This window comes from Psammomys obesus, unplaced genomic scaffold (genome assembly GCF_907164565.1).
Source record: "Psammomys obesus unplaced genomic scaffold, mPsaObe1.curated_primary_1811, whole genome shotgun sequence".
Classification (NCBI taxonomy): Eukaryota; Metazoa; Chordata; class Mammalia; order Rodentia; family Muridae; genus Psammomys; species Psammomys obesus.
The window spans coordinates 5,852,879-5,870,546 of record NW_026591598.1 but is presented as its reverse complement, the minus strand read 5'-3'; the positions used below and the strand labels follow the sequence as shown (position 1 = coordinate 5,870,546).

General features: G+C 40.3%; 1 protein-coding gene across 3 annotated transcripts in view; it reads left to right on the top strand.

The window, feature by feature from the left end:
* Zmym4 (zinc finger MYM-type containing 4) overlaps positions 1 to 17,115 on the top strand; it is a 122,927-nt gene extending 105,812 nt beyond the window's left edge. For all 3 annotated transcript variants that reach the window (XM_055610978.1, XM_055610977.1, XM_055610980.1), the window contains 5 exons: positions 2,096 to 2,247; positions 8,833 to 8,944; positions 10,158 to 10,406; positions 13,214 to 13,343; positions 14,686 to 17,115. In XM_055610978.1, coding sequence (XP_055466953.1) covers positions 2,096 to 2,247; positions 8,833 to 8,944; positions 10,158 to 10,406; positions 13,214 to 13,343; positions 14,686 to 14,893 — 851 coding nt within the window. In that variant the 3' untranslated portion in view covers positions 14,894 to 17,115. The remainder of the gene's footprint in view (positions 1 to 2,095; positions 2,248 to 8,832; positions 8,945 to 10,157; positions 10,407 to 13,213; positions 13,344 to 14,685) is intronic.
* Positions 17,116 to 17,668: the final 553 nt, after the last annotated feature.

Sequence of the window (17,668 nt, the reverse complement as noted above, 5' to 3'; positions counted from 1 at the left end):
TATCTATCTATCTATCTATCTATCTATCTATCTATCTATCTATCTATCTATCTATCTATCTATCTATCTTGGTTTTGGTTTGAGGTTTTCCAAATATACCTTCTCTCGTTCAGTGAGTGACTGTCAGGTATTTCCTTTTGTTGCTGGTAGTTTGTTCACTGATTTTGGAGTGCATGAGTTCTGATCATAGTGCTGCTCTGTGCTGTCACGACTCATAGTCCTATAAATCAAGTGTTATCTTTCTGCTCTAAAGGTTCTGTAAATGCTCTCCTTTTTGGAGGCTGTGCCTGCCATCCCTTGTTGTATAGCAGTTTTTATTGAGAGAACAAAGAAAGCCAGGGGCAGTGCTGTGTTCAGCAAAGGAAGGAGGATTATTTGCAGTTACAAGCTCAGTACCAGCCTTGGCAACTTAGTCAAACCCCAACTTAAAAAAGTGTTGGTGGAAAATGGTAGGAGTGAAGGTGGACTGGTAGTTATGTGGTGATAGCACACACCTTCAATCTCAGCACTCAGGAGGCAAAGGCAGGTGGATCTCTGAGTTCCAGGACAGCCAGGGTTACACAGGGAAACCAAAAAATGAGAAAGGAGGGAAAGGAAGAAAGACTAGTAATATTGTTTTAGCTTACCAAGTCTCAGTGTGATAGTCCCAGGTGCTATCCAGCTGTTTCTGCTTCCCAGACACATGCGGAGGACAGAGTTTTCAGATCAGGAATGGTCCCAGGATCATCTTCCTGCCTTGTGCAGAACCAGTAGAGAAGATACCAGGTGTTTCTTTGGGAGAGTGTAAGCCTGTTGGAATGTAGAAAAGCAGTGATAAAGAAGTTCATATTGCACAATACGGTGTATTGCAGTGGATGTGTGTGAACAGGGAAATCTTAGTGTGACACATGAAACTCATTGTGGTTGGCTTTAATTTGTTTTTATTTTCTTCTTGCTCCTTAATTTTTCTGAACCATTTCATTTTGTGGCCTAGCAAATGCAGAACTGCATCCTAACATTTCTAGGGCCATGAATGCATTTAAGGTAAATTTTGAGAAAATTAAGCAACATCTCCTTTGTGGATCTTCCCAGTGCCTTTAATGTACTAGTAGGCCCTGGGAGTTCTTTGAATTCTTCAGAGGTAAATACAGTATTGTGTTTTACAAATTTACCAGGTCTTGGAAACCCAGTTGTCTCTAATTCCCACATAGAACTAGTGTGTTTTGAGACAAGATGTCATATGTCTGAAGTTGGCCTTGATTGAATTCTGTATATAGCCAAGGATATCTTCAAATTCCTAGTCCTCTTGCCTGTGCTCCTGCGTGATTGGGATTGAGCCAGGGCCATGGGCACACTGAGCAAGCACTCTGCCTGCTACAGTACAGACCTAGTCTCGTGCAAGTGTTTATGCGGGGTTCTATGGGAAATCTCTTGCATCCTCAAGTTGGCATTTTTTTACCAACCTGCCTTTTCTTTTACATCTTCAATTGTGGTCCAGCCTTAGGATTGCTTCCTTCAGACTTTGATGTGGACTCTTCCCTATGAGATCTCACTTTTTTTTTTTTTTTTTTTTTTTAACCTGCTTCTCACTATGTAGCCCTGGCTGTCCTGGAATTTGCTGTGTGGACCAGGTTAGTCTGGAATTCAAAAGAGAGATGCCTGCTTCTGCCTCCCGAGTACTGGGAATAAAATCATGGACCACTATGACCAGCTTATTTTGTTTACTTTCATAGAGTCCTAATTAAACAAAACTGCCATACCTGTTAACACCACATGTAGTAAGCTTGTGTCATAGTGCCTGTTACACCACATGCAGTAAACCATCTTTATTTTTCAACTGGAAAAAAAAAAAAAACTTGGGGGTCAGGATCTGTTCTTTGATTGGTTGGTTGATTCTGAAACAGGGTTTTTCTGTGGAGCCCAGGCTAGCCTGGACCACAGAATCTTCCTGCCTCAGCTTCTTGAGTACTGGGACTAAAGGTGTGTGCCATCACGCTTTCTTTACAATGTCCAGTATATTGTTGAGGGCACTAAGGTACTGGTGTTGATTCAGTGAACAGCAGTGTTACTGTATTTCTGCAAGTTAATGATTCCTATGTGCTCTCACTCTCCACAGTCCGCTCTGTGAAGCTGAAGGAAGATATTCTATCCTGCACGTTTGCTGAGTTAAGTTTGGGCTTATGCCAGTTTATCCAAGAGGTGCGGAGACCAAATGGTGAAAAATATGACCCAGACAGTATCTTATACTTGTGCCTTGGAATTCAGCAGGTATCAGTTTCAAAACTTACAAATATGATAGTGGTTTTCATCATCTGAGATAACTTTTGAATTCAGTTGAAAATTAATGTATATTGTCATCTAGGATTGTTCTTAAACTCTTTCCTTAGTGAACAACTGCCCCGGTTTAAAAATCTTAACATCTCTCCCTTTGTAAACTAAACTGAGACCATTGGTAGAGTAATAGACATTGGGGGGTGGGGATCTTGTATTTTATAGGAAAATGAACAAAGAGGCTGTGAATCGTGGTCTATCTACCTAGAAGCAGCTAAGGTGACTGTGTCTGCATTTGTGAAATATCTTATCTGCACTTTAGAAGTATAAAATAATAGATCCACGAATGTATGTGATTTTTACACATATAAATAGTTACATTTACAAAGATGAGCTGTTCACAGTAGTGCTGAGCGATGAGAATCCCCGCAGCTGGAGGCTCTGAACACTTCACACAGCAGTTTAAGTATAAGATTTAAAACTGCTTTCACCCTTATTTCCCTAATAGTCTTTTTTGTTTGTTTGTTTGTTTGGTTGGTTGGTTTGGTTTCTTTTTTTCTCTTCTTTCTTTGTTTTGTTTTTTGAGACAGGGTTTCTCTGTGTAGTGTAGTCCCGGCTGTCCTGGACTTGCTTTGTTGTCCGGGCCGTCCTCAAACTCGTAACCATTCTCTTTCCTCTGCCTGCCTAAGTGCTGAGATCACAGGGTGTGCCACCATGCCCAGCTAATTTTTATTTAAAAACAAACAAACAAACAAAAAAACTTTATTTAGTGTCTCTTCAACATTTGTATATGGCTAGGACTGGTTTGGTTCATGCCTCTATAATCCTAGTACTGGAGATGCTGAGGCAACCAAGTGTGAGAGTTAATAGAGGGTAATTATAAAATTGAGCATATTATTTAATTAGTTTATTTATAAATTAGAATGTGGCTGTGGTAGCATATGCCTACAGTCTTGGCTTCTTAGGAGAATGAAGCAGGATGACGGCAAATTCAAGGGCAGCATTACCTGCATAGTGAAACTTCCATTAAAAAAATGCTTATGACATACAACTATTCAGTAAACAAGTATAAATTATGTGTATTACTATATAATGATATAGTGATATGAATTAATAAGATGAAATAAAAAATGTGTGCAATGGTTATTGTCTCTGGGTGGTATTAAGCTGACTATTCTTAAACAAGCTCAGGTGTTTTGTTTGTTTTGTTTTTAATTACAAAAGTGCCAGTTTGGGTGGCACACACCTCTTATCCCAGAACTCAGGAACAGAGGCAAGAGGATCTCTGTGAGTTTGAAGCCAACCTTGAGGATACTCAGTACTATATAGACCTAGCTGAAGAAAACAAAACAAGACTAAAACTAAGTAACTTGCCTGGAGAGATAGCTTATCAATTAAGAACACTGGCTGCTCTTCCAAAGGAACTATGTTTGATTCCTGGTACCCATGTTTTTGTCACCAAGTGCATGTCTTTTGCACACAGAGATTAGAAGAGAAAGTCAGATGAATCCCCTGAAATTGGAGTTTGAGACAGTTGTGAGTTGCCTTTTAGGTGCTGGGAACTGAATCCAGGTTTATTACAGGAATATCAAGTGCTCTTAACTGCTAAACTATCTCTTGAGCCCCTTGTTAGTCGTTTGCTTTGCTTTGCTTTGTCTGTCGGTGCCTCTTAATCTGTTTAGAGAGTGAAGTGTGTACATGAGTATACACACATGTGTGGTGCACACACATGCCCTGGATGTCAGCTGTCTCCTGTATTCCTGTGCCTTATTCCCTCAAGACAAGGGATCTCACCTAATCTGAAGCTTGATATTTCAGTTTGACTGAAACAAATTCCAGAGGTCTGCCTTGTCTCCGCAATCCAGTGCTGCAGTTTCAGGCCCATCTTTCCATGCCTAGCTTGTGCTGACATGCTAGGGATTCAGGCTCAGGTCCTTATGCTTGTACAGCAAGTGTTCTTACCCACTGAGCCATCTTCCCACCTCTGCTATACTTAGTTTTTATTTAGCACAGTGGGGTTCATATAACACACACATTTTGCAAGTTGTTTCTTTCAGTGAAGGATACCCTCTAGATTAGTTTGAGTCAAACTCTTTATTCCCCCCTCCCTTTTTTTTTTTTTAAAGAAACCCTAAGCTATTCCAGGAAGTTTAAGGCCAGCTTGGTTTACATAATCTAGCTTCAAAGCCTTCTGGGGTGCTAGGGACCAAACTCAGGTGCCACTTGTGCGAATGCTTTACAGACAGTGTCTCAGTCCCCTAAATTTATTTTTTAATACATTAAAACATAATTGTATGTTAATGTAATGTCATGTAATATTTTGATGCCAATTCACATTGTAAATCAAGTATTACATCCTCAAGCATCATTTCCTTACGGTACAAACATTACAATTCTTTTCCCCCTTTTTAAAAGAACATTTATTCCTGTATTTTTGGGCAGGTGTGCCGTGGTGCACTTTGTAGAGGTCAGAGGGCGACTTGTGGGGTCTGCTCTCTCCTTGTGCTGTGTGGCTCCTGGGGACTGAACTCAGCCAGCACCCTGTATCTCCTGAGCCATCTTCCTGGGGTTTTCTCTCCATCTTTTCACATATACAGCATATTACTATTATCTATAATCCCCCTTCTGTGTCATAACACTCCAGAACATTTTGCTTCTAATGAGCTGGATAGCCACAGTTCAAAAGCCACATATAAATGAGAACATTTTGTGTTTGTCTTTCTGTACTGAGCATATTTCATTTAGTATCATATTTTCCAAGTCTGTCCATGTTACCTAATTAAAATGGCAGCCCACCCTTTTTAAAGGCTGTTAGTATTGCACTGCATATAGGTACCACATTTTTATTTTATCTATTTATGAGCATTTTACTTGTTAAATTTTCTCATCACTGTGACAACATACCTCAAAGTAGTAACTTTTTAGGAGGGTTTATTTTGGCACAGTTCAGAGACCGCAGTTCATTGTGAAGGATAAAGTATGTGGTGGGAGTTTATGGCTTGTTCTCACCGCAAGCAGATAGGCAGCTTAGGCCAGAAGTTGGGCAGGGCTGCTATTATCAAAAGGTCTGCCTGGTACACAGTATGTCCCAAAGTGCTCCACAACCTCCCAAAGCAGTACCCATCAGCTTTTGACCATGTTTCCAAACACACAAGCCTATGGGAACATCTCACATTCAAATGTAACTGACACTGGTTGACTTCATAATGCTGGCATGAACCTAGAATACTAACATTGGGTTGGAGAGAAGGGCCAGTCCTCAAAGTGCCTGCTGCATGAGTGTAAAACTTGGGTTTACATTCTCAGAAACCATGTAAAGCAGGCATGGTGTCTGCTTGTAATTCCCAGCACTGGGCGGTGGCGGGGGGGGGGGGCAGCCTTCGTAACACAATCAGTGACTTTCAGATTGGGTTAAAGCTTTTTTTTTTTTCCCCACAAAATAAAAGGTAGAGATTGAATGAGGAAACCTACCCAACATTAGCCTTAGCCTCATGTGTTTGTGTGCACACAAAAATATGCATGTTTTCCCCCTTACGAGTATGTTTTTATAATCTGAATGAGTATTTTGCACCATGTGAGTGACTGGTGCCTTTGGATGCCAGAAAAGGGCATTTGATCTCCTGAAAGTGGAGTTACAGGTGGTTGTGAGAGCATATGGGTACTGGAAATTGAACCTGTGTCCTCTGCAAGAGCAGTGAGGGCTCTTAACCACTGAATCCTCTTTTTAGCCTTTATAGTGATATTTTGAGATCACTTCGTAGATCTAGAGTGATTTGTTGCCTTGCCAGCAGTGTATAGAATCATGCCCGTTTCTTTTCTAGTACTGTATTTAATTTGCATTATTCTAATGAGTTAACTTTCCCAGTTTTTGTTCTTGTCCTTGTTTTAAGATAGGGCCCCTGTCTCTTAGGCTAGCCTGTAACCCGCTGTGCAGTTAAGATGACATGACTGCTCCTGCCTCTCAAGGGCTATAGGCACATATTTGCCCACTCCGTTAATCTCAGCATCGGGGAGGCAGAAGCAAGTACATTTCTGTGAGTTCCAGGCCAGCCAGAGCTATGTAGTGAGACCTTGTCCTGCCCACTCCACCCCCTAAAAAATCCTTTGAAATTCCATATGAACTTAAAAATTATCCTTTCCATTTCTGCCTGTCCTCCCGTAATATGGCCATTTTATTTGATAAAAGCATATGTTGTAAGCACAGATTATTTGGAGAATATTGCTGTCTGGCTAAATTTAAGTCTTTTCATATCATTCCAATAACCTTGATCTTATATAATTTTTCCAGTCAGTTGCAGCTTGTAGTTGGATTTAAGTCTTCCTTGTTGGTTCTTTTTAACAGTTTTTATTTTTAGTTGTGTGATTGTGTGTATATGTATGCATCTAAGGATGGGTTAATACCCATGAAAGCCAGAAGAGGGCATTGGGGATCCCTGGAGCTTTAGATATATGAGGTTGTAAATGTGCACATATAATCACGCCTGTGGGCGCAGTAGAGAGGGAGGGGCTGGGTACCAGTTCTTTCCAAGAGCAGTATATGCTCTTAACTGCTGAACCACGCTCTAGTCCAAGTATTTTATTCTTTATGATATTATTATAAATGGACCTTTTGTTGTTTGTGTTTTCATTTCCTTCTTGGATCGTCGGTGCTCTTTCAGAGAAAAAGGACTGTGTTCTCTGTATCCTACAACCTGCTGAGCTCATGTGTGAACATTAACCACCTGTTGTTGTGTGTATGTGTCCTGCCATGCAAGCACAGTTGATGTTTCCTGTGTGAATGGCTTATGTTTTTCTCAGGCATAGTTCTGGCTAGGGCTTTCAGTATAGTGTTGAATAGAAGTGGCAGGCACTAACATTCTTATCTCATTTCTTACCCAGAGTGGAGACATTTATAAAATCTGCATTTTATATTTGTTAATGTATTTAAAAGTGTGTATTTGGTAAGATTAAATAGCCTTTTACTGGTAGTTGGCTTTATTAGCTGAGTTTAAATAGTCTTTTCTATCCTCTATATTTTAAACTCTGGAAAATTACTTTGTTAAAAGAAAAACAGAGGGTAGGGGTTGAGTTCTGTGGTTATTGCTGGTTTGCATATTGTATACACAAGGCCTGGCTTCAATCTCTAACATTGGAAAAAGAAAAAAAAAAAAATACTATGTAGTAACAAAACTAATCAGGCAAGTAGGATCATAAGTTGTCTCTGAAAACGCATCATTCAAATGCATATTGCAGTGATGAATGCTTGATATTGACTAGGATAATATAAACAGAAATATTGTTCTCCAGTTTATACATAGCCAGAGAAGAAAGATGTTGTAATAGATCTGAGAAATAACTTAAAAATACTAAATGCTTGACCTATAAAGATGACTCAGCAAATATTTCCTGCTGTTTCAGAGGGCCTGGGTTTGCTGGTACTCATCTTTAATCCCAGCGCTGGGAGGCAGGTAGAGCTCATTATGGTCTACATAGTAAGTTACAGGATAGCCAGGGCTATATATATAGAGACCCTGTCCAGTCAATTAATCAATAAATAAAATCTTTTAAGGCATGGGTCAAAGTATTAAGAGCTGTACTTGGAAGGTCCCAAGTAACGTTTTATGCTTTTGTTTGACTTTTCATTTTTCTTTTTAGTATTTATTCATTTTTATTTTATGTATATGGGTATTTTCATTGCATGAATGACTGAATACCATGGGCATTTAGTGCCCATGGGGCCCAGCCAGGAGTGTTGGATCCCCTGAAACTGGAGTTATAGCTGTTAGCCTCCATGTGGGTGCTAGTCCTCTGCGAGACTCTCTCTCTCTATCCTCCTATGTCCCAAATGCTTTTACTTCATCTTATCATTTTATCTTATATGACGGGCGTTTTGTCTGCACAGATGTCTGTCCATCGTGTGCACCCAGGGAAAATAAAAGAAAGGGCTGGATTCCTGGGAACTGGAGGTCTAGAAGTCAAACACAGGGCCTCTGGGAGCACAGCCAGGGCTCTTAACTCAATCTGGTGCCACTCCCTCCCTCCCTCCCTCCCCTGTAAGCGCTTAAATTTCAGTTTGCATTGTTTCAGGAGAGAAGTTGGTGTAGGCAGAGTGGCACATTGCGCACAGAGAGGAAGGAGACCTGTGAGTGCGCTGAGCAGCCTCGTCACGGAGTGAAGCGTTCTCATTCAGAAAGTTTATTTATGTGTGTGTGTGCTCCATGTTTGCTTATGAGCGCACAGAGCAGAAGAAGGCACTGGACCCCCTGGAATGAAGTTACAGTTGTGTTGGGAACAGAGTGTGGGTCACTACATGTGCTCTCACCTGCTCTTGTTTTTAGTATTTATTCAGTACCACCTGCATTTTTTTTTTTTTTAAAAAGAACTTTACTTTGCAAATTCAGTGCCAAGGAAACACCAGTTTTCATGCCAGAGCCATGGACTTGAATCCTGGTATTTTCATTTTCACCTATAGTAAAGTGCTTAGAAGCTGTGTAGGAAGGACAGAATTAGAAAAGGCAGACATTAAGGGAAATAATTCCTCACAGTGTTTTCTAACCTTGAACTTTCTTTATAGCACTATGTGTTCCTTCTTTTATCTTTTAGTACCTGTTTGAAAATGGTAGAATAGATAACATTTTTACGGAGCCCTATTCCAGATTTATGATTGAACTTACCAAACTCTTGAAAATATGGGAGCCTACAATACTTCCTAATGGTAAGGGGATTATTTTTAATTGTTTTTATAATACACTTTTGTAAATTGATTTTTAAAAAATATTTCATATATCGCAATATAATCTGTCTTGATGTAATACAGTTGAGCCTCTAAGGAGAAAGTCTTGGATTTACTGTTGAGCATTTTAGTAAAATTCAACTGTGAACACTTTATGAAACTAACATACAGTGTAGATTAGAGGTACTAGCGACTGAAAAAAGTTATTCAGTTATTCTTATGTTTCCCGAAGTGTTTTTTCTGGTAGTGTCATTAAAGGCACATACCAGTTGCCACTGATTTACTGCCCATGTACAGATGGTCTTTGATAGTGGGCTGAACATCTGTGCTTGTTCTTATCCTTAAATTCTTTAATCTTGTGTTGTCTGATTTAGTCAGGCTCTTAGGTGGTGACTAGAGAAGGTTGGGTCATAACCATGAATGTGTCTTTCAGTTGAGCTCTGAAGCACCTTTGAAGCACTCTGAGCCACATGCTGGTTTCATAAATTTAACAGAGAGGAGGCTTGCAACATAGATTTGGAAGTAATAAAGTTATGTTCATGGATGATCCTCCAAGAATAAAATACAGGCGCAGCAACAGAGAGTTGAAGAGAGAGAGATTGGGTTAGACCTGAATGTAAGGGACATGGAGAATCAGGTACAAGGACAAGTGCAGTTTCTTAAGACCTTTGCCTTTTACACAGATTCCAGTCAGTCTCAAAGTGCAAGGCTGTTAATGCGAGCTAAGGAGAGGGAAGGACAGAGGGAGGGGGCCACCTGCTCCCTAGTGTTTTTGGCTAAACATACTTGTTAATGGTCAGCTTGATGGTGTGGGCAGGAACTAGTTAACCTCCCATGGAGCAAATATGGCCTATGTCCTGGTTCTGTAGTCTGAGCTAAAAATGTTTTTGTATTTTAAATGGCTGGAAACTTGAAAGAAAATAATTTGTGATATGAAAATTTCAAGGAATTCTAATATGTCTATAAATAAACCTCATTGTCTGTGCCTCTTTGAACAACAAAAAGTTGTTGAGAGAAAGTGGCCTTTCAAGAAGGATGAACACTGTAGGGAGTGCTGGGCTCTGTCCAGTTGAGTCCTCTGTCCTGTACCCCTGCCTAAAGAAGTGGGAGAGAGTGATATTCAGTTGTTCTCATACTGTCTTCCCTCTGTGGAATTTGAGAGATTACATAGTACTTTGTTCTCCATTCTGTCTAGGTTATATGTTCTCTCGCATTGAAGAAGAGCATTTGTGGGAGTGCAAACAGCTGGGCGCTTATTCGCCAATTGTCCTGTTAAACACCCTCCTTTTTTTCAATACCAAATACTTCCAACTAAAGAATGTTACTGAGCACTTGAAGCTTTCCTTTGCCCATGTGATGAGACGGACCAGGACACTGAAGTACAGCACCAAGATGACATATCTGAGGTTCTTCCCACCTTTGCAGAAGCAAGACTCAGAGTCAGGTGTGTTGTTTGTAGATAAGTGAGACTGTTACCACAGACAGTCATGAGGGTCACCCTGCAGCTTGCTTTTTAACATCTGAGCATTTGCCTCTGCTTTCAGGTAGGTTATAAGCTCTCGGAGTGAGAGGACTCTTTGCTTCAGGGTATTCTTATTAACTTCAAGTTAGAAATTTTGATGTAACTGTGTAGATCCCAAATAATCTACATTTAAAATATTACAGAAGTTAAGTTTATAACAGTGGTTATGAGATTACCAATTTACAGGTACCAGTCAGCAATTACCAGTTAAAAGAAATGTGCTTAGCTTTCAACCTGTTGGGCTTTTTGTTCTTGGCAGGAGTGTATTGTTTTAGTTAGCATGTTTTAGTTCATTTTAAAATTCTGAAGGAATTTAGAAGCTCCTGCGGTAGGCTACCTTTATCTACGGCGGGCTCAGGTCAGCAGTGGAAGTGTCAATAAGTGGGTTATAATCATGTGTTTCAGAAGCAGGCTAAGTAATTCCCTGTCTTCAATGTCTGAGAAATAATGCTGATATTCTAGAACTAGAAATTAATTAAACTTTATGTTTACTTTTGCTCTTTCTGAGCCTTGTCTTAATATACAGTGGCTCGGGCTACCCTTGACTTCATAGTCGTCTTGAATCAGCTCCTGAGAGCTGCCGTTACAGCTGTACACCATCATGCATTAACAGTCCATGGACACACAAAGACACTCTTAATTCTCACCAGTATTAAGTTCTCCAAACTGAGTTTTTACTTTTGGAGGGGGGTGGTGTTATTGTTTGTTTTGGTTTTTTGTTTTGTTTTTTTTGTTTGTTTGATTTGGTTTGGTTTGGTTTGGTTTGGTTTGGCTTGGTTTGGTTTGGTTTTTCAAGTCAGGGTTTCTCTGTGTAGCCTTGGCTGTCTTGGACAGGCTGGCCTTGGACTCACAGAGGTCTGCTTGCTTCTGCCTCCCAAGTGCTGGGAGGTATGTGCAACCATGCCCAGCCGATTTATTACTTTTACAAATAAAATACATACTTAAACTGTGAAAACTTGAAATTTCTGAACCCAAAATCTATAAACAGTTGCTATATGTACCCTGTACATATTAGCTTGTTTTCAGTTGTTCCTTTAGCTTTAAAAAATATTAAGATCATCTTGCCTTTTCATCTGGTGTCTGTCTCTTGGCTTGATGATTCACTTTGTGGTTTTGTTTTTGTTTTTGCTTTTTGAGACAGCATCTCACTTTGTGTCCCAGGCTGCCCTCAGTCCTGAAGGGACACATACCTTTCTTGGCTTCCTGAGGGCTTGGCTTGCAAGTATGAAGGGTTCTTGTGAAGATCTGCTTTGTATTTTTAGATACGATTAGTTGGAGTAGGAAGAGGCAGTCAGTTAATTCCACTTTTTAATTGGGTGCTTTACAATATTGACAAAAGTTGAACTTGTTTTAAGTAACTTGCAAGGCATTTCTGTGTAAGAAGCTGGAGTGAATTTGTCTTAAAGCAACAATGCAGGTAACTGGAGAGAAAGAGTACTAAACTATTTCCTAAGAGTGACTTAAAAAAAAAAGGGGGGGGGGCTGGGAGGGGCCTGGAGAAATGGCTCATTGGTTTAGAGCCCTGGATGTTCTTCCAGAGAATCTCTGTTCTAGTCCCAGCTCATACATGGCAGCTCACAGCTGTTTGTAACTTTGATTCCAGTAGAATCTGATGCCTTCTTCTGGCCTCTGGGGGCACTGCATACAGGTGGTGCATAGATACACATGCAAGTAAAACGCCCACACACGTAAAATAAACTGGATATAGTGCCTGATGTGCAAGCGTGAAACCGGAATTAAGATTTTCCAGCATCCTTGTAAAAACCAGAAGTGATGATGCTTATCTGTTACTCCAGTATTGAGGGGGCAGAGACAGATGGATCCCTGAAGCTTGCTGGCCGGCCAGTGTAGCTTATGGCTAAACTGCAGGTCAGTGAGAGAGCCTGTCTCACAAGTCAAATGGAGGGCCAGCAAGTGGCTCAGCAGTTAACAGTGATTGTTTCTTAACCTTGATGACCGAAATAGATCCCTGGAACTCATGTAAAGGTAGAAGGAGAAAATCAGTTCTCTGGAGTTGTTTTTTGACCTCCACATATGTATTCAGTTTTGTGAATGAACAGAAACACACAAAGTGGTTTGCATTCTTACATCCGTCTAGCAGGGCTCTGTTTAGACTGACTGGACAGATGAGAGGCAGTAGCCTCCTTCCCATGCCTGCACCCTGCACTCTCTGGCACCTTAGCCCCTATAGAGTCCCGTCCTACCAAATGATAACTCTGCTGACATTTTGTTTTCCAAAGATGCTTAGATTTCTTAGATGCTTAGGTTTCTTAGATTATACACATAGAGGGAACTTGAGCAAGAATTCAGTGCAAGCGCCTCAGAGGAGAAATACACCCAGATAGAAAGAGAGCACTTTTCCTGATCATACTCATACTGGAGGAGAAGCATATACAGAACCTTTTTCTTGTCTTGTTTTCTGCTTTGGTTTATGAGCCCTGTACCTAATCCAGTCTACTAAGAAACCCAAGTTCCAGATGAAGACATACCACAACACTGTCCCTTTTGCCACATGACTCCTCTTTATTCAACAGGAAACATGTATGTTACAGGACAAGCATAGACATTAGCATATAAACCAAACCCTTATAACACCTGGCATGTAGGAGCTTATAGTAAGTATTGTTGAATAAATGGAAGGTCGGGAGTGACAGTCTCTGGCTGTGAAGCAAGGCTTACTAGATACGTTGACACTTACATAAAACTTTTATTTTTTTATCTGTCTCAAGATAAACTAACTATTGGCAAGAGGAAACGAAATGAAGATGATGAGGCTCCAGTGGGTGTGGAGATGGCAGAGAATACTGACAACCCACTGAGATGCCCTGTTCGGCTTTATGAATTTTACCTGTCAAAATGGTAAGGGTCTTTATGTCCTCTGAGTACAGTGCATTCATCACCCAGCATAGTTCGCACTTAAAGTGTTTGGAAACCAGAAGTGTAGTTGCCTGTGACACAGTTGTGTCTGACTTCATATTTTCTCCATCCTTCTGTCTACATGGATTTGGAAGTAAGCCAGCCACCTTATCCCAACGTTCTTCTGCAAAATCCCTTCAAAGGAAGAAAATACATTTCAGTTCATCTTTTTATTGTTGTTCATCATGTATGTAGAGTCTGATCTATAGTGATTTATTTTTTTTATAGAATACAAGTTCTGAGGCTGGTCTTTTGCTCAACCTGTAAGGAGGGAAAAGCTTTGAAGCAATCCAGTTTTGTATTTTAAAGAGCTGGCGTCTAATCAAGCCAGCCCTGTGCTAGGCATGCAGTCTCCCCATTAGCTGTATATAATCTAAGCCTAGAGTTGAAAATTTGGAATTAAAGAAACTCTGATTATAACATGACTCACACTAAAAATACTTTTTTGGTGAAAGGAATAATGGCATCAAGCAGCCTCAGCATTCAGTCAATACAAACTGACCCACTTTACTCCTAGCAGAGCTCTGTTTAGACTGACTGGACAGATGAGAGGCAGTAGTCTCCTTCCCATGCACTCTGCACCCTGCACTCTCTGGCACCTTAGCCCCTATAGAGTCCCGTCCTACCAAATGATAACTCTGCTGACATTTTCTTTTTCAAAGATGCTGTTTCTTAGAATACATACATAGAGGGAACTTGAGCAAGAACTCAGTTTGTACAAGCGCCCCAGAGAAGAAATACATCCAGATAGAAAGAGAGCACTTTTCCTGATCATACTGGAGGAGAAGCATATACGGAGCCCTTTTCCTGTCTTGTTTTCTGCTTTGGTTTGTGAGCCCTGTACCTAATCCAGTCTACTAAGAAACCCAAGCTCCAGATGAAGTACATTTGAACTAAAATACATTATTTATGTTCGTATATTGTTGTTTGTTTGTTTGAGGCAAGGCACCCAAGGCTAGTCTCAAACTTGATTTGTAGCCAAGGATGACCTTGAATGTTTTGATCCGCCTTTCACCACCTTTTCAAATGCTGGGACTATAGGTGTCCGCCACCACACCCAGCTGTGCTTTCCTTTACTACAGTCTGCTGCATCGCTGGGAAGAAGATACTTATCCCTAGATAAACATTTATCACTAGATTTATCTCTGTGGCTTTGGTGTTATTATGAAGTGAACCACGATGGGAAGAAGTTTAAAACCACTGTATAAGAAAGAATGGCATGTATTTCCTGTGTTCTGATCTCAACTTTTCCCCCTCTCTTTTCTTTGTTCCCTCCTGTGCATAGTTCTGAAAGTGTGAAGCAGAGAAATGATGTGTTCTACCTTCAGCCTGAACGATCCTGTGTTCCTAATAGCCCCATGTGGTATTCCACATTCCCAATAGATCCTGGAACCCTGGACACCATGTTGACGCGCATTCTCATGGTGAGGGAGGTACATGAAGAACTTGCCAAAGCCAAATCTGAAGACTCTGATGTTGAATTATCAGATTAAGGTGGAAGTAAGGTTCCTATTTTCATGCGCATAGGTATGCACCAAGCTATGAATGCACTCAGCTGTTGGAAAGATGTATAAATCCAAATCCTCTTGACTTGCTTGTGAGGCATGAAAAACAGGCAGCTCCTAAGCCACAGTGTGGCTGCAAATGAAACCGGAAAGGAGGAGTGTGAGTGAATTGGCAGGGAGAGAGTTTGTAGACATCTTCAAATGACTAACCAGTTTCTGAGTGGTGCATAATCTTATTTTGTTTGGGAATAAGAAATTATGGAATATTTTTAAGGAAAACTGTTGTATAAAATTCTACCATTGTAACCTTAGTTAGAAGGGGGTAGCTTTGGAGTGAGACCCTGGCTGCAGTAGGCTTCTTGAGCAAGCTGTCTATGAAAGTCAGGAGAGAGATCAATACCGAGCTGAGAATGGCATCGAATGAGGACAGTGAGACTCAGCCTTGAAGTTCCAATAAAAATACTCAAGTTTTTGTAAAAAGATAGTGGTCTGGATTGATTTTCACTGCCAACCCACTTATGTGAAGGATTGAAGCCTTTGGTACTTTGACTGAAGGCCCCTCACATCAGGGGAATTGCCCTTCCCTGCTGTTAGTGTCCCCCTTTTAATTTAGGGTCTTGCCTTCTCAGCTGTGGGTGATTTAAGGTTCAGAAGGATGACAGTCCACAAGCTAACTGTGTACACAGAAAATCTGTGGAGCCCATTAGACCCTGGGTGTCTTGAAATGTTGATAGAAACCCAATAAAATACCCTCTTCTCTGGGTGCAGACCTCTTGCTGCTGTCTTATCGCCTCAGCCGTGGTGTTCAGAAGTGGGAGGGGGACCCTCTCCTTTTGTGTGTTTTTCCCCAATGGCAGCTTTTCTTCCATTGTTTTACTTCCTGTCCCAAATGACTCTTTTTGTCCTTTGCACCAGCTTCTGGAGGCCCTTGTAATTTCAGAAAGAGCCTCCAAAACCCTGACACACATGTGGGTGATCCCACAAAGACACAGTGTTACGTAGCTATCGGAATTACTGTAGGGAAGTTGGTAGTAGGGTCCTGTATAAAGCATTTGGAAGTTGACCTTATTGCCCCAAGGAACTTTAAAGTTAGGGATTCTGGGGGTTAGAGTACAAGATGATCGACTTTTAGATATCTCTAAGCAGGTCTTCTTATCCATTATTCAGATTCTAGCTGTCTTAGTTTTATGGAGATTGCAAAGCATAGGTGTGTGTGATGTTATCAGACTGTCCCCCTCATCGCCATTCTCAGTTTCTTCCCTACAAAATTTTAAAACAAGCTTTTAATAATGTTGGCTAATTAGTGAGCTTCTTTAATTGAAGTTCATTTGAGCTTACAGTAGAACTGAGAGAAGCCAGCCATAAGCTTCCAAAGTGTCACCTTGAAAGACCAGTATGTCCCATATTTTACAAGGGGGTAGCGAGTTATTTTTTGTTGTTGTAGGTTTTCTGTTTGTTTGTTTTTTTGTTTTTTTTTTTTTAACAATTAAAACTCATTTAAATACAACAACAGAATTTTAAATGGGTCTTTTGACATTGTGTACTTGGTGATTCTGTTCCTCTGCTTGTAACAAATACCTTTTTGTTACTAAGAACTGTGTGAAAGAAGTAAATCTGCCCCAGTCTGTATGATTAATTCCATCTGTCTTTGTCATTTATGATGGGGAAACTTCTTCCTTCCAGACCTCATTTGATTGGAGGGAAAGCAGTTGGCCTGTCTGATAAGTCACCAATAAACCATCCACAAACACCAGGTGTGCAGTCCTGCTGTATCAGTTATGATTCGTGTAAACAGTACCATTGTCCATCCATAGTTGTATGAGAAACAAATACTGTTAGCTTAGTAAATTGTTATAGAGAACAGCCACTACCCAGACAAATGACTGTGTTAGGGTTTCAGCTGCATGTCAGTGCAGGGGCCTCAGACCCCTAAACTAATTTTTAAAACTGGTTGATCATCAGTCATTCCTTATAAATGTAGCTGGTAGTTGTGTCAAATTATTTACATTTTTATTTTCTTAAAATTGTATAAAATAGCATTCATTCTCCTCTTCCCCCAAGGAGGGTGAGAAAAAAAAAAAAAAACAACCAACAAACAGAACCTGAGTGTCCTGTCCTGCTGTTCCTAGGTCTTTAACTGTCTTTGGATTTTCCCTTTGCAGGAACCACAGAACTATTCCCTTAGAATAAAATAGTATATTTGTATTTGATGGGTGAGTTTTTTTTTTCTTGGTGTCTTTGAAATATATTTTTATTTGCTCTTAATTAGTATGATCCAAGAGATGTAAAATTACAAAAAAGAAAAAAAAAAAAAAAAAAACAGGAAAGAAAGCAGCTTTCAGAAAAGTTCCCTGGTTTTTATGTAGTCCACTAAATCATTTCACTGCAGTCTTCCTATGGTTTGTGAAGAATGTTTTCATTTTTAGGTAATTTTTAACAACATTAAATTCTGAATAGCTAGAAATGCTAGGTGCCATCACGAGTCCTTTTGGGCAGACCTCTTCCAGATTGTGTCACTCAGTGTTTGGGATGCTGAGACAGCCAGTGGCTTGCTTGCCCTCTCTAACATGAAGATGAGTGAAGATCTCTCTGGGGATGTTGGAATAAAGAGTGCCTTTTCCTCTAGGGGTATCTTGGTAGTCACCAAGATTCTACATAAACCATTTGTGTATGCCCTATGACATTCATAAGTTTATAACACTTTTCCCAAAATACAGAAAATAAAATATGTTTCTGTAAATGAGTTCTAATTTTCCATATGAG